The sequence below is a fragment of the Anas acuta genome, chromosome 1, assembly GCF_963932015.1.
Source record: "Anas acuta chromosome 1, bAnaAcu1.1, whole genome shotgun sequence".
In the NCBI taxonomy this organism is placed as follows: domain Eukaryota; kingdom Metazoa; phylum Chordata; class Aves; order Anseriformes; family Anatidae; genus Anas; species Anas acuta.
The window spans coordinates 18,964,099-18,979,053 of NC_088979.1; the positions used below are offsets into that span (position 1 = coordinate 18,964,099).

Sequence of the window (14,955 nt, forward strand, 5' to 3'; positions counted from 1 at the left end):
ATAGGGCTGACTCACCTAGCAGTAGCAGTTCCCAGAGTCAGCCAGTGATTCATCCAGTTTCTCTGGCAGGAAGATAAGATGCCATTTCCAGGTGTCAGTGTCTTTTTTTTTTTTTTTTTTTTTTTTTAATTTATTTTTAATGGAACTCTTTTTTGAACATTTTGCAGTTGCTAGTTATTTGAAAAAGAGGATTACCTGATAGTCAGCTTCACAAATGGATGCTTCCCCAAAAACTGACTAGTAAAAAAACAGATATATGTGCCACTTGTTAGACATCAGCGTAAGTTAAATTGTAGGGAATGATCCAGCCTGTGCAACAGTTAGAGCAATGTATTAGAATAATAAACAGTGTAGTTCAATTTTAAGGCTCTATGAACACAATTCAATAAATTAAAGCTGAAAATAATTTTTTATTTTTATTTTTTTACAACTTTTAAACATCTGGAAAATTCCAAACAGTTTACTTCTGCTTCTGGCAGTATATCTTTGCTTTAAGCCCCTGTTTGTTGAGGTGACAGGTGTCTTGGTTCTCATTCAGAGGAAGGTGAGCTGTACGTGTCCTTCCTCTTTTGCTGAAATCCCCAGCAGTGGAATATCTCCATCACAGTTTCAAAGCTCATTCAGGTCTGACACCACCAGATTCACTTCCTCAAATGTCAGTACAACAGTCTGGGATGCTGTTTTCTGACACGAGGATGTTACCTCTGACTGTAGTAGTCTTCTGGGGTCAAAACAGATTGAATTTTGCAAATCCATTACAGTTTTCTTTTAGCATTTCTGTGGAGTCATTGTAACTATGATATTTATTTTATAAAAGTATTCTTGGTCACAGTTTTTAAAACTGTTAGGCAACTAGGTTTAAAATCTCAGAAGTTTTTAAAATCGACCTGAAAAGTATAAAATTGATTTTTCTTTTTAGTCCCACCAGGCTTGTTACCAGGCCCTGACTTACTTGGCAGTTCTGGCAGGCCCTTGCCCAGTCTGCATTTAAAGTAAACACTTATTACACACTCTTCTCATTTTAAGACACCTCAAAAATACTGTCAGTAAGTCAAAAAGGTTGGGGGAGGCTCAAATTGTTCTTTTAAATCCAACAACATCTACTTACAGCTTGGTTTAAAATGAGTGTGCAAAAGTCTTACCACAAGATGGCCCCTACCAACCACAGCTCACATGCATGAAGGCTGCGTTGCTGAGCACCCAGACGCTGATTGCTCCCTTCCATGTCTTGATGAGTCCAGGAATTACTGTCACGAAGTGTTCCTGTGAGAAATGCCTGTCCAAAATTATCAAGCCTCTTTGAAGCAATCATCCTTTGGCTCCACAGTAGTTTAATTCTATGTGCCAAGCACTCTCTGCCCTGCTCAAGAGTTGATCGGCCTCCACAATTTTAAATACTTCTCACAGCTTATTTTGTTGTGGTTACATGAAGACTAGATGATGTCTAAAATAATCAGATTTAGGGTGAAATTTGAGCCCCTTATCAACAGATTTCAGGAAGGTGAAGGCTGAGGTGTTCTGTGAGGAGGCAGTCCAAGAGCACGGGGCCCTGTGTGGGGAAGAGGCCACACGCAGGACACTGACCCCAAGAGATGAAATTAAGTTTCCAGAACATTTTCTTTGTCTCCTTGGCTGCTGGAGTGAGAACAGTTAGATCAGCAGTTAGCACTTAATCTAGTGAGATCACAGGGTGCTCTCAGCTCTCATTAGTACCCCTGGCTGCTGAGGACATCCAGACCTCAACCAGAAAGATAGCCAAGGGCAGATTAACAAAGGGGACTTCAGTGCCTGAACTTGTGGAGTCATTTGTATTCTAGAGCCTTAAATTACATAGCTAAGTCCCACAATTTTTAGGGTGAGGTGGGTGTTTTATTTGAATTTTATTATATATACATAATATATATATTATATTATGCATATATATATATATATATGAATATGAATAATATATGCGTGCATATGTAGATAGATAGATAGACAGATAGACAGATTGATCGATCGATCTGGGAAGTCACTTGAGATAGATAGCCAAATTAAACAGAGAGAAAAACACTTATGTCACTAATTTGGTACCTCTGACCAGAGACTGGCATCTGTTCGTGGACAGTAGACATCCAACCACTCTTTTTTGCATGTGAGCAAATAGGAATCTGCTTTACTTGAGTGTAGTCAGGACAATCATGGCTGGAGGGCTAATCTGCAAGGTGAGCCTCTTCTGGAGCCAGAAGTTTCTCTTACAGAATCACAGATTGGCCGAGGTTGGAAGGGGTCTATGGAGATCGTCTAGTCCAACCCCCCTGCCGAGCAGGATCACCTGGAACACATTGTGCAGGATGGCATCCAGGTGGGGTTTGAATATCTCCAGAGAAGGAGACCCCACAGCCTCTCTGGGCAGCCTGTCCCAGCGCTCTGTCACCTCACAGTACGGAAGTGCCCCCTCATATTCAGCCAGAACCTCCTGTGCTTCAGTTTGTGCCCATTGCCTCTTGTCTTGTTGCTGGGCACAACTGAAAAGTTGGGCTCCATCCTCTCAACACCCTCCCCTCAGATATTTAAACAGATATTGATGACGTCTACCCTCAGTCTTCTCTTTTCCAAGCTAAACAGGCCCAGCTCTCTCAGCCTCCCCCCTAAAAAGGGAAACTTCTTAAAACAAAACAAAACAAAACAGAACAACAACAACAAAAACATATAAATTAGTATGGACTATACAATAACATTTGCATTCAGATATAGAGGAAAGACACCAAGAATTATTGCTCTGAAGCAGAAACCTCGCCCTACATCCTACTCCAGTACCCTAATAAGCAAGCTGCATTTGGCCACCCTTTGTCTCAGAGCTACCCAGAACATATCAAAGTGGGTTCTGCTGGTCAGGTGCTCACTCCCTTGTCTAGGTTGGGTATCTCATTTTGTGTCAACCAGGCATCAGCCTGAAGAAGGACCCTTGGCATCTTGTAAGGAGCGGAGCAGGGTTTGGTGTTTGCTTGTCTTCATCCCGGGAATTCAAGGATCCTGTGGGATTTGGACTTGTGGGGGCTTTTGTGATCACTGTGCAGCAACCTGAGAGTTGCCAGAGCTGGCTAAGTGATAATAAGAGGCAACTGATAACTCAGCTGCATGTGAGCACCATTTAGGAACTGAGTTTCTACTCAAAGGTATGACACGAGAGACCCATCTGTTGACTCACTGCTCAAGCATGTGTTAGGGAGAGCTGTGGTGGAGAAGGAAATTAACCCCAGTGACAAGCCTTCACATTTCTTCTGGGCATGAATTAAAAAATGAAGCCAAAGTTAATGGCAGACTGGAGGGATCACAGAGCAACATGCTTTCTGACCCTTTATCTTTCCTCATATCACTTTGTGTCCACTGACAGCAAGGGTGAAAGAGGAAGCAGAGCATGCCACCAGTGATGGGCATTTTCCCCAAAAATCTCCGCTGGCCCCATACTGGCCAATTCTTTGTTCTCACTGGGGCTGACCAGCCCTAGCTGCTCCATGCATTCCCTCAAAGGGAAATGCTTCACCTTTAACTAAATCCCAGGATTTAAAAATAAACTAGAAGCTCATTTGCAAAGGCATAGATATTCTTTAATGCCTTTTCCCCATGGCTTTGAACATCCTCTGCCTATGTGTTTCCACTGCTTGTCTTGGGACATTTACCATTAAATGTTTTGTCAGGTTCTGGTATCCCCCCTGTGACCACTTATCTGCTGTTACTCGCTTTAAAAATAAATCCAGACACTAGGGGCAAGAGTCTTAACAGAAGCACAATGTGTTTGTGTTAATAAAAGTACATATTAACTCTGGGCTTCCCAGTGCAGGAGAAAGCTGTCCGCAAATCGGGCTGGGGAAACTGGATAAAGCTGTGCTGTTCTGCCGGGTGTTCTGTAAGCAATTAAAATGCGTGCTGACAGTATGGGTTAGTGATCCACAGCATCGTGCGGTGTGGGGTTGTTCGGTGCCCACAGGAACCGCAGAAGAACGGGGGGGCAGAAAACTGTCAGTGACTGAAGTTCTCCATAGGCAAGCCACTGAGAATTGTAAAGAGAAAGAGAAAAAACATTTGGGGTTTGGGTTATTATAGGGCATTATGCTGCGTGTAAAACCATCCCATCATCGCGCTCCCCAGCTGAGATAATTCGGAAGCTGTTGGTGGTATTATCTTGATAGACGTGAGCAGTAATTATCCTACCCAAAAGAGGGCAGCAGTTGAGCTCCTATGGCCTATTTTGTGTTATAATGAGAAATGGTTTTCAGCAATGAGAAACGTTGCTTCAAGTAGCTCAATAACTGGGAACACTGCCAGAGCCCGACAATATAAGCTGTTATTTTATTGGTATTTCTCAAAAGGAACTCAAGCCTGATTATGTTGACACTCAGAAAATGCAAAGTAACATTTAAATTCATAATAAGGGGATGAGGAAGCTTTGTGCAATAGTAAGGCTGTTAATCTTTTAATTTAAAGTCCGTCATTTATCTGCAAAATGAATTTAAATGTGTTAGGAAAGAGGAAATAAAACCATAGATCTGCAATGTGCTTGGGAATGTCCCCTCCACATCCCGTGGACTTCAGCTGCTCTCCCTGGGGCTGTCGATACCACAGCACAACTCGTCCTCAGCAGGGAACCACAAAATCACTCCTGAGCCCACTGATCATTGCTGTTTTCTTCCTCTTGTTGGGCACAGACATCCTTCACTTTCCCCATTGGTTCTCAGTTCCTAAACAAGAGGAATTTTCCTTCCAGACACAATGTTTTCCATCAGTTTCATGCTGCTGTGGCTTGTACCCTCTGCCCGGGGAGGGCTGCAGCAGGTCCTGGCCATCCTTGGCCGAGAGCCGCAGGCTCCCCTGGGCTGGAAAGAGGCCCCAGTGGTCTCTAGACCAAGCTCCTGCAATATCCATACTGAGTTCAGGCCAGGCAGCTTAGGGCAGCCTCAGGTCACCCCAAGGTGTCTTACAGCTGAGGTGGAGCAGGAACCAAAGCAGGAATGTGCTGAAAGCAATTGAGTCTGCTCTGGCAAAACCACTCATTAAAATCAGCTGATTACTGAACCAGCTGTTAAAAATCCCTCTAAGCAATCTCCACACCAAGCAATTACAGTTCTGCAGCTTCCAACCAGGTTTCTCACCTTGTGTAGGTGTTGAAGTAGACTTAATTTAGTAGAAGCTGAGCACTGGGTACAGGCTGTAGACGCATAGCCACCATGGTCGCTGAGCAGACTGGTGTTAGGACATCCCCTCAGCCTTGCTCAAGGGTCTTCATTTTACTGTGATTTTGAGTAATTAGGCTTCAAGGTCATGACCGCGTTAATTACCAGGGCCAAGAGCAAGATGGTTAGGAACACAGAACTGGCTTTTAGGGAGCTATGTACAGAAGGGGTTGCTCTTGGTGGCCATGACCATGATCTTCATTTTCAGTCAAGGCAGCCCAGGAGGTGTGTGGTGCTCAGCAGTGGTAGCAGGTCTGCTTGTGGCCTGAGGTCAGCGAGCCTTAAACCGACTGGCCCTGAAATGCTTTCACACCACTACTTGTCATCTGTATCAAATTTTACCTTGCATTGCGTGCGGCAGCAAACCAGAACTGGGCCATGGTTCATCTTGGAAACAACACGAACAAAATGTTCCTGCGTTGCTTCAAACATGAAGCCACTTGGGACACTAATTCCAGTGACCACCATTACCCCCAGCTGGAACATAACAATGCAAAAAAAATACTTGCAAATCAGCAAACCACGGTGTTTCAGTAAACTGAAGTTGTGTCAGTTCCTTGGCCCTAGCCCATCTCGTGTTGGCAGGCTACAAAGCGATGCTGCAGGAGGTCCAGCACCAGCAGAATTGACCATGGCCATGGGTACCGACCGCTGGGGTGGGGGCACGGGAGGTGTCCCCCCAGCACACGGCGCCCTCCTCCAGGGGATGGTGCAGACACCGACACGGCACCTCGCCAACCTGCTGTGAGTGCCATTTACAGCCCCGGAGGGATATGGATTGGATTTAAAAGCAGGGCAGGAAGACCGATGGCATCAGCATTGCATGCGAGATGAGGCTCCCGATTAAGCTAGTTTTTATTCCAGATATTACTCAGTTTGCTCGACCTCTCCTGTTATTTTTAGAGCCAGTTTAAATTGGTAGGTCCTGTTTGAATTGGCAGGTGCTGTTATGTGGGAAATTGAACATTAAAAAAAAAAAAATCCTTTAGTCTTAAATTGGAACACACAGTTGGAAATTTCCAAGAAATTATATTTCCAAAATCTGTTCTGGAAACATCAAAATGACCTATTCACAGCAGTTCATTTTTATAATTTTGAATATAATGGGATATATACAATACAAGCCCTCGGCCTTTCTATTACCTTTTTTTCTTTCTTTTTTTTTTTTTTTTGGAAACAAAATATTTTTTTTGTTGTTTGAATGTATAATTATAAACACACCACTAAGTTCCCCCCAAAGTGTTTCCATTCTGTCAAACCAACATTTGGCATTTGAGAAGCATTTTCTATGAGGAAAAAGAAAAAAAGTCACTGATCTGGATTCGCCTCTTTCTGCCCCAGTGGCTTGGTCTTCAGCGACACAAATAGAGGTCCCTGAGGGAAGGAGCCCGTCCCCACTGGCTTCCTGGGAACAGAAAGATGAGTGTCTTCTGGGACAGACTCCCTTTTATTTAACTGATCCCTCCAGCACTAGGCACTTTGGGGCAGAGCCCCAGCTCGTGTCAGTGCCCCAGGACTACTCCGCAGCCTGGCCAAGGAAGGCGTTGGGAAGCTGAGTGCAGCCACAGCTCTGCTGCTGCTTTTAAAATGCCACGCGTGTCCCTCCAGGCCTGCAGGAGGCCGGCACCGTCACCATCAGCGCTCCCACACGCGTGCCAAAATCTCAACAACTTCATGACCCATCCTGCAGCCCTTCAGCCGTACCTTGTTACAGAGGCTTTTGGGTGGACCCTTTCTCTTGGAGCAGCTCTACCATTCCGGCACAATTCTTGGCCAACAAACACAACCTTGCAGCTCACACTGCCACGGGACATGCCAGCCTGGAGCCGTGGCCAGCCCAGAGCTGTGGCCAGCACAAGCCAGTGCTGGCCACAGGCCCACAGGGAGCAGGAATTCAGATTGAGGACCTTCAGAGGTGCCTTCTGACCAGCACTTGTGTGGTCCTTTTTATTCGCCCCTGCTCCCATCCAAAGCAAATGCAGCTGAAAAGCCTCAATGTCCACAGCTGTTTCTGTCACTCCCCATTTGGTTTGGGTACCTGCTGCCTCCCCGCTTTCCACCCAAGCGAGTTCCTCCTTTTAGAAGAGGAGACTCATCACAGCGTTGGGTCAAGCCACACTCCACTCAGATGATTTTGAAGCAGTTTACTGCAAATCTAAATTACAAAAATTTTGACTTAAACATCTGAAAAACAAAACAAAACAAAAACTTACTGATCCTGCAATGTTGAACAAAACCCAAACTATATGTACAGCTGATGCTGACATGCAAGGTATGTGTATATTTGTTTGATGACTGCTTCATAAGAATTTGCTAATGAACCTTTGTCCTTATGATGATGACCCTGTTGCAGTTATGTACACAACAAGTAAATCTGTGTTCTTTTCTTTCCTTTTTTATGGTTGTATTGCGGTTGACCCGCTCTAACATGTCCCCATCTCTCTTCTCCCAGGGAGCCCAGAACGTGATGCGATATCCAGGGGGGGTCCCGTGCCACGACTGCAGCTCTTTGGAGGCACACAGAGCCATCAGTGCTCTCTCTGGAAGCAAGCAGGTGTGCAGCCAAGGTGACAAAGCGATAATTATAGGATGGCTGATGTGGCCTTCAGAGGGACGGTCAGGAGTTTAGGGGAAAAAATGGTTGTCTCTGGGAAGTACTTCACGGCACACAGCAAGCTGCGTTGTGGCAGCTGGCGGAGCATCGCAGTGAGCTTTTGCCCCAAATTCCTTTAAAGCAGCCCGGGGGTGGAGGCGGTGGTGGAGGTGGATGGTTCCTCCCCATAGTGTGACCCCATAGCTGTGGGTCTGGCTCGCTCCATGCACACATGCAGGCTCCCTCCTGCCCAGCAGCACTCTCAGATAGGGTGTTTTCAGCTGTATGCTTCTCCAAAATACAAGACCTCACATATAAATGTTCCCCTCAACACACACCAACACCCACGGGGTAATCACTGCAGAGCACAGCAAGGCTGGACCATTTCTGAAGACTTTTTCCTGCCTCCCACTCATGATCTGATGCCACCAGCGATTGCCTCTTGCCCATTCATACCCCTCACATGTTCAATCCCCCCTTCGCAGAGGAGCTGCTCAGACCAAGTGCCTGGGGCTTTGCTGGCTAGCAGGGATGCCAGGAGCAGTTTCCTCACATCCCTAAAGGAGCAGATGCGGGCTCGGGTATTTTTCCTCTTGCTGAAGGAACGGCGCCGTCCCGGCAGCTGTAGGAGCTGACGATTCAAACACCACTTGTCGGCCCATTACAACTTAAATTGGCCATGGCACCAGGCTCCATTTTCTCCTGCGGGGCTGGGAGCTACTGTTGCCTTTGCAGAAGGTGACCACAGCTTTACGGATCAGATCCCGAGTTTATTTTGATAAGAACGGGCCCAGGACTGGTTGCACCAAATGCTGCTCGTGGCTCATTCCCTGCTCAGACCAGAAGCCAGAGGACGGCACAACTTCCATGTTCGTGCTGCAGTGGATTTCTTTGCCAGGAAAAACATTTTTACACATTTTTCTTTGTGTGTTTTAACGGTTGCTATTCCTACATTATCTATTCCTGAGATTATTTCCTGTGGGAAAGATTTAATATTTTTAATTCCAATAATATTTTTAGTAACAGTTGCTATTTTCTGCCAACGTTTCTGTATTTTGGGAGAGGACCAAATTATATGTTCTAAATTCCTATTCTCATTGCAGTTTCTCTAGAAAGGCTTTTAAAGCAGTTATTTCATACCTCATAAGCTTCAGGGAAGAGAACGGAATTCTCTGCAGTTTATGAGCCTGATTTTCCATCCAGTTCCAGGCAATAGCCCCGCTTCCTGCATAGCTAATTTCATTCTTCCATTGCCATTTAAAAGTCAAATGCTTTTCTCCCTCATTTAGCTTTCAAGTTATTCAAGCTAGGTTCTAACTTCTTAGCTTGTAACCTCCACTGGCAATTCCTTCACGTTGAACCAGGACTAATATTGCTTACTGAGGGCTGCTGCTGTTCCTTGGCCAATCTGGCCGCCCTGGAGAACGGCGATGTGACGGGCTGCAGAGGCCCTTTCTGTGTCTGTGCCGCTGGCGCTGTTGCAAGACGAAGTTTCCATCCTGGAAACAGCAATTACTTAAATTTTCAGAGGCGATTATTTAAACTTTCGCACACAAAGTACGCGTTGTTGCTGCGCGTGTCACTGGTGACAGCCAGGAGTGAAACTCCTGCCCCACTGAGATCAGCAGCAGGTTCACCCTGGCTGAGTCAAGATAGGATTACATCTCAAGTGGGGCACTACTTCCAGATTAATGAACTCCTTATTTTCGATCAGGAATACATACATCTAAAGCCATTTAAAATAAATAAATAAATAAGTGAATAACTTTTTATTATTATTATTTTATTTATTATTTTTGTGGGAAGCTTGACAGAATTGAGAATGCTGAGAGCCAGTCCCAATATCTGTTGTATTTGCTACCTGTCCAAGTTTCATAAAACTTACTCCCAACTTTCTGTTCACCCCTGAGATGTACGAGAAGGATAGGAACCTTCTAGAGACCGTGCCTGGTAAGCTGAAAAGGTTTGTTTTCCAGTTCAGTTCTTCTTTAGATGAAATGGGAGGTGGCTTTTGTTCCCTGCAGCATAGGTCTTAAGTGAGTGATACATTTAGTGTGGAATTACTGGTTTATTTTGGGGCTATTTTCTCATTTCACTCGATTGCAAAGACACTGTATTTGAAGGTGAAATCCTTGCCTTTTTGAAACATAGCAGAGGAAAGAGCCAGACGGGCAGGCACACCTCTTTGTGGCTGTCCTGGCAGAGCTGCCACTGCTGTGAAAGCGACAATGTTGAATTTTACATCATCTACTGACTCTGTTATGCTAAAAATCATCTTAATGTATCCAGAAATTCTACGCCAAATGCTACAGAGGGATGAGATTTGGATTGTGTGTTTGCAGCTCAAACCCATCACCAATGTTACAAAGCAAACCCCTTAAAAATTCTGCCTTGAACTAAGTAGAAATTATCCTTTCAAAGAACACATACTGCAGTTTCGATTTTGATTCAGATTTTTAATAAATTGTGCCAGTAGAAGCTTTCAAAGGCAATGATATATCAATAAATAACAGTTAAATTGAGTTCCTGAGAAAGAACCTACCACATGAAAGAATGTCAGATAGATGTAAATAACAAAAAATGGCATTACTATATAAAAAAGCAGTAATACTGAATCTTACATGAACTGTCACAACACAAGCACTGCATACCTCAAAACATTCCTTTCATACAAATGTAAACAAATACACAATCATTTTTGTTTAGTTTAGGCTGATGAATTTATATGTTGTTGCTTAGATATCTAAACACTGGATAGGATATGCTAAAACATTAAGGAATAATATGTGGAATAATATACGGAAAAAATAATGAAGTTCCAGATTTAAAAATAAAATAAAGCAAAAACACATTAAAGGAGTGTTTTCCTCAAATGTTATTACGTCAATCACTTTAAATAGGACTGTTACACTAATCTGAATTAAGGATTTTTGTGTGTGTTTACTTAGTTATATATAATATATATGCAAATATGTATGGCTTAATTACTTTAGTATTCTGATATCACCTTGAATAAGTCTCACTTATACATATAAGAAAAAGGCTTATTTTAACATAGTTAAGAATTGATATTTCAAAGTATGCTTATAATCTGACAGAAATGAAGGACTACTGTGCTCTACCACAGCAACGTTTTCATCTGAAGACAACAGGACAGAATGACCTATGGACAACGCCAACGTTTTCAGACGTCAGTGCCTGCAACGTTAGGATCCTACACGGATACACACAGTTGTGTGCAGAGATCCGATGTCTGGAAAAGCCACGTCCCTCCCGATTCCACAGAAATCAGAGCGGCTGCACGTACTCACCACATCAGCCTCACCTCATTTAGGGTCTCGGTGTGTTGCAGGAGCACAGCTTGAGACATTCTGGCTTGAAGACACTGAGCTACTTGTTAGTAGTGGTGCTCTGCGTTGCTGATAGCGTTAGGCGACAAACACTGTGCTGCGTGCTACGTGAATGAGCCAGGTCTAGACTGTTGTCACCAATCAGCTTTGTAGTGATGGTCTTGGCTATTGATCCTTCGTGGGGAAATGTGTGTGCCAACGATCAATGGTTACTAAAACGATCCACTACATCAGACCACAAAATCACTATTCAGTTATAGTCTTTGCAAATCTGGTTTACAAAATTAATATTGGATACAATCATAAGAGGAAACCATCCACACGATACATTATGAACACATGGTTTAAAATGGTCTAATTTTAGACCCTCAGTAAAAATGGATCCACAGGACCTGCCTGTGAATGGCAAGAAAAGGCCATTTCATATAGAAAAAACACTGCTCATGCAACATTCTTCACACACTGGACAAAGAAATCACACCCATATAGTCACTTGCTCACACTTTCTATTACACTCCAATAAGCAGAAGGAAATAAAGCAGCTTTAAGGTTATGTCACAATTTTGAAATGTGGAAAATACATATAACAAACAAAAATCATGGTGCGAATACAATGGCATCAGTAAATTTAGAAAATTAGAGAGTGGAGTTTTTTTTTTTTCTTCCTTTTTTTTCTTTTTTCTTTCTTACATTATTGCACAGAGACCTTTCATCACATGTTCTTCAGCTTTATGCTTTTTCCTAAATGTGAAATAAGTGCTATGGATAAAATAAAAATGTAGAAAAGAAGAACAGCAGCATGATTTGTCAAAGTTAATCCCTATAATTTAGTAGGAAAAGAAACCCCTGGTATAAACAAAATATAAGTGCTCTTTATTCATTTAAAAAATAACGCTGACAGTTGCAGAAGTCTGTAAATGTTTATCTGAGTAGGGGGAAGCTGACCTCAAACAAAAATAGGCCTAGAAATGATAGACTTCTGGCCTCATAGATTTTGGTGAAGACCAGGATTTCAAGTGTAATTATCAACAAAGTTATTTACAGTAAAACTGACCTGAACTTTCAAGAGTGCCATTTTTAGGACCTGGCCCTGCAAGTTTCTGACTCCACAGGATGACTTCAGCCTCAGCCGAAGCTGCACCTGACCAAGCACTGCAGGATCAACTCCTAAAGGATCAGCTAAAGGCCCTACTGGATTTGAGATTAGTCTTATCTGGAGTACTCTATACAATAATTTACACATATACAGGCTGACAAGCTCCAGTCTGATCCACCACATCTTTGTCTTCTACATCGGACTTCTCAGACTGGCCAACTTCCATTCCAGAAGGTTTGGGATACCTGAACGGATACCCATTGTCATCGAAGAACCTTCGGAAAGTAAACTCATAGAAGGCATGTTCTGTGTGCTTGCTGTTGGAAGAGGCTAACGGATCCCATGTCCTGGTGCTGTCACCACTAGCATCATTCCACGGACTTTCTTCTTCAACTGGATCAAAATTTGAAGTGTCCATTGGATGGCTGATCTTTGGAACGTAGGGAGCTGGCTGCCTGCGGATGTCGGTAGAGAAGTCCATAGAGTGGAAGAAAGAATGGGCTTTAATATCATCTGCTCCGTTTCTTCCAAGCCGGTCCTCAGCAGCACAGCAGAGCTTGGTGATGAGATCAGTTGCCTCAGGGCTTAGCTTGATCTGCGAGGGAATGTGCAGTGTGCTTTCCCAATTTATCACCTGAAGATGAGAAAGGTATTAAATGGCTTCTAATCCTGGAAACAGAATCCTTCTGATCCTTCTGTCAACACTAGCAGTACAGAAGGATACACGCAACCAGTCCAGCCACATTCTGTACAGTTGCTTTAGAGGTTCAAGAGCCCAATGATTAGATTGCATCAGCTGTTAATAGGTTTCTTTAATGAATCAAGAAAGATCACCAGATAGCAGATAGAAGAAGCAATTACATTTATAAAAGACGTGATTTCCTCTGGAAAGCTCCTGTTGCCAGATTTGAGAATACATTTGGTTTACACATGACTTAATGGAATGAATTCAAGGAGTTGCTTCGTTTAGCTTCCAAAATGTAAAAATAGGAAAGTGATTATGAGATGCATTCTTTCTAATAAGTACTACTCACTGCTCGGCTTTAAAACACTCACGATGCCAACTGAAATAATCATTGGTGTATCAGCTTACTCAGATCTGATGGGCACGCTAAAAATACTTATATGGATGAACTTGGGCTTCAGAAACCAAAACTGTGCCGAGAAGATTCATAAAGCTGGTAACTATCTATGTGGGTTGGACAAGTCAGTTCTGGTCTGACATTCACAATCTTCACTGATTGGAAAAGGGTTTGTCCCTGGTGTAAAGCTATTTTAAATCACGATTTCCTAATCCCTGTTCCTTTTTCTAGTAAAACCAGAGGGGATGGGTCTGTACATAGAAGAGGAGGGAAAGAATAAGATTAACATTTTGCTACTACAGATTGGAATTTTGCTTCATCTTACCTTCAGTTGGGTTTCTGTGGGTGTAGGAGCCAGGAAAGGAGGCTGTCCCACTAACATCTCAAAGAGGATCACACCAACACTCCACCAGTCACAGAGCTGAGTGTATCCTGAAAGACAAACCCAAAAGTTGTCCTCCATCATCCAAGGAGAATATGCACAGAGCTACTATTTCTTCTTGCAATTATGCATCAAAACATACAGCACAAACTTCTGTCTTTTCTCAAATAGTTGACCTACAACCAAAAGGACTCGAAATCCACCTTCACCACCAAGTTGCTTCTGCTTGCTGACCTAAAAGCTGCTGCTGCCAGTGAAGATCTAATAGTGTTGTCTGGGAATCATTTTGAATAAATTTAATTCTCAATAATAGTGAGTAGGGAAATCGTATAATTGGACCCAATGAAGTTTTATTTTCATGCCCCATCCAACAGCTACATCCCTACACAGCAAAGACTGGCCCTCAACGAACAAAAAAAAGTCAAAAAAGTCTTAGTGATTGATGCCCTCCCCTTGGTTCAGTGGAGGTGGCACCACGGGTTTGAAAAGCTGCTGAAAAGATACAGCCTGCTTCTAGAGACAGAAGAAAGATACGGATTACTTTTTGAGCAAGTTCTAAGCAGAGGAACAATTTCAATCACTTAATTGCTCAGATAAAACAAATGAGATACATATTTAAGACTTCAAAAGGAATGAAGGACTTAAAACACTGAGTTCAATGGAGATTTGTGTTATCAGATGATGTAGGATTTAATCTGAAATCTCTTGAACTGGGAAAGAGTTAAGATTAGGTCTAGGATCATGCTTGCAGACAATTTTTGAACAAGAGGAGGCTGAGGGGGGACCTCATTGTGGTCCACAACTTCCTTGCGAGGAGGAGTGGAGAGGCAGGTAAATTATTCTCTGTAAACACCAGTGACAGGACCCGCGGGAACGGTGTTAATCTGAGGCAGGGGAGGTTTAGGCTGGACAGGAAGAGGTTCTTCACCAAGAGAGTGGTTGCACACTGGAACAGGCTCCCCAGGGACATAGTCCCTGCACCAAGCCTGTCTGAATTTAAGAAGCGATTGGACTGTGCACGTAGTCGCATGGACTAAAATTTTGGGCAGACCTGTGCGGTGCCAGGAGTTGGATTTGATGATCCTTATGGGTCCCTTCCAGCTTGGGATATTCTATGATTCTATGATTCTAATCTCCTTACCAGAGCGACTGTGTCTGTATTTCATGGATAGCCACCAAATTTTGCCTAAATTCTTGAAGCGGAGCTTTTGAACACCGTGTGCCCAACGTAATCTGTAC

At 43.4% G+C, this 14,955-nt stretch overlaps 1 protein-coding gene across 3 annotated transcripts in view; it reads right to left on the reverse strand.

The window, feature by feature from the left end:
- Nucleotides 1-10,241: 10,241 nt before the first annotated feature.
- Nucleotides 10,242-14,955, reverse strand: part of LATS2 (large tumor suppressor kinase 2) — a 42,942-nt gene continuing 38,228 nt past the window's right edge. For all 3 annotated transcript variants that reach the window (XM_068671179.1, XM_068671190.1, XM_068671201.1), the window contains 2 exons: nucleotides 13,660-13,766; nucleotides 10,242-12,886 (listed from right to left, as the gene is read on the reverse strand). In XM_068671179.1, coding sequence (XP_068527280.1) covers nucleotides 12,392-12,886; nucleotides 13,660-13,766 — 602 coding nt within the window. In that variant the 3' untranslated portion in view covers nucleotides 10,242-12,391. The remainder of the gene's footprint in view (nucleotides 12,887-13,659; nucleotides 13,767-14,955) is intronic.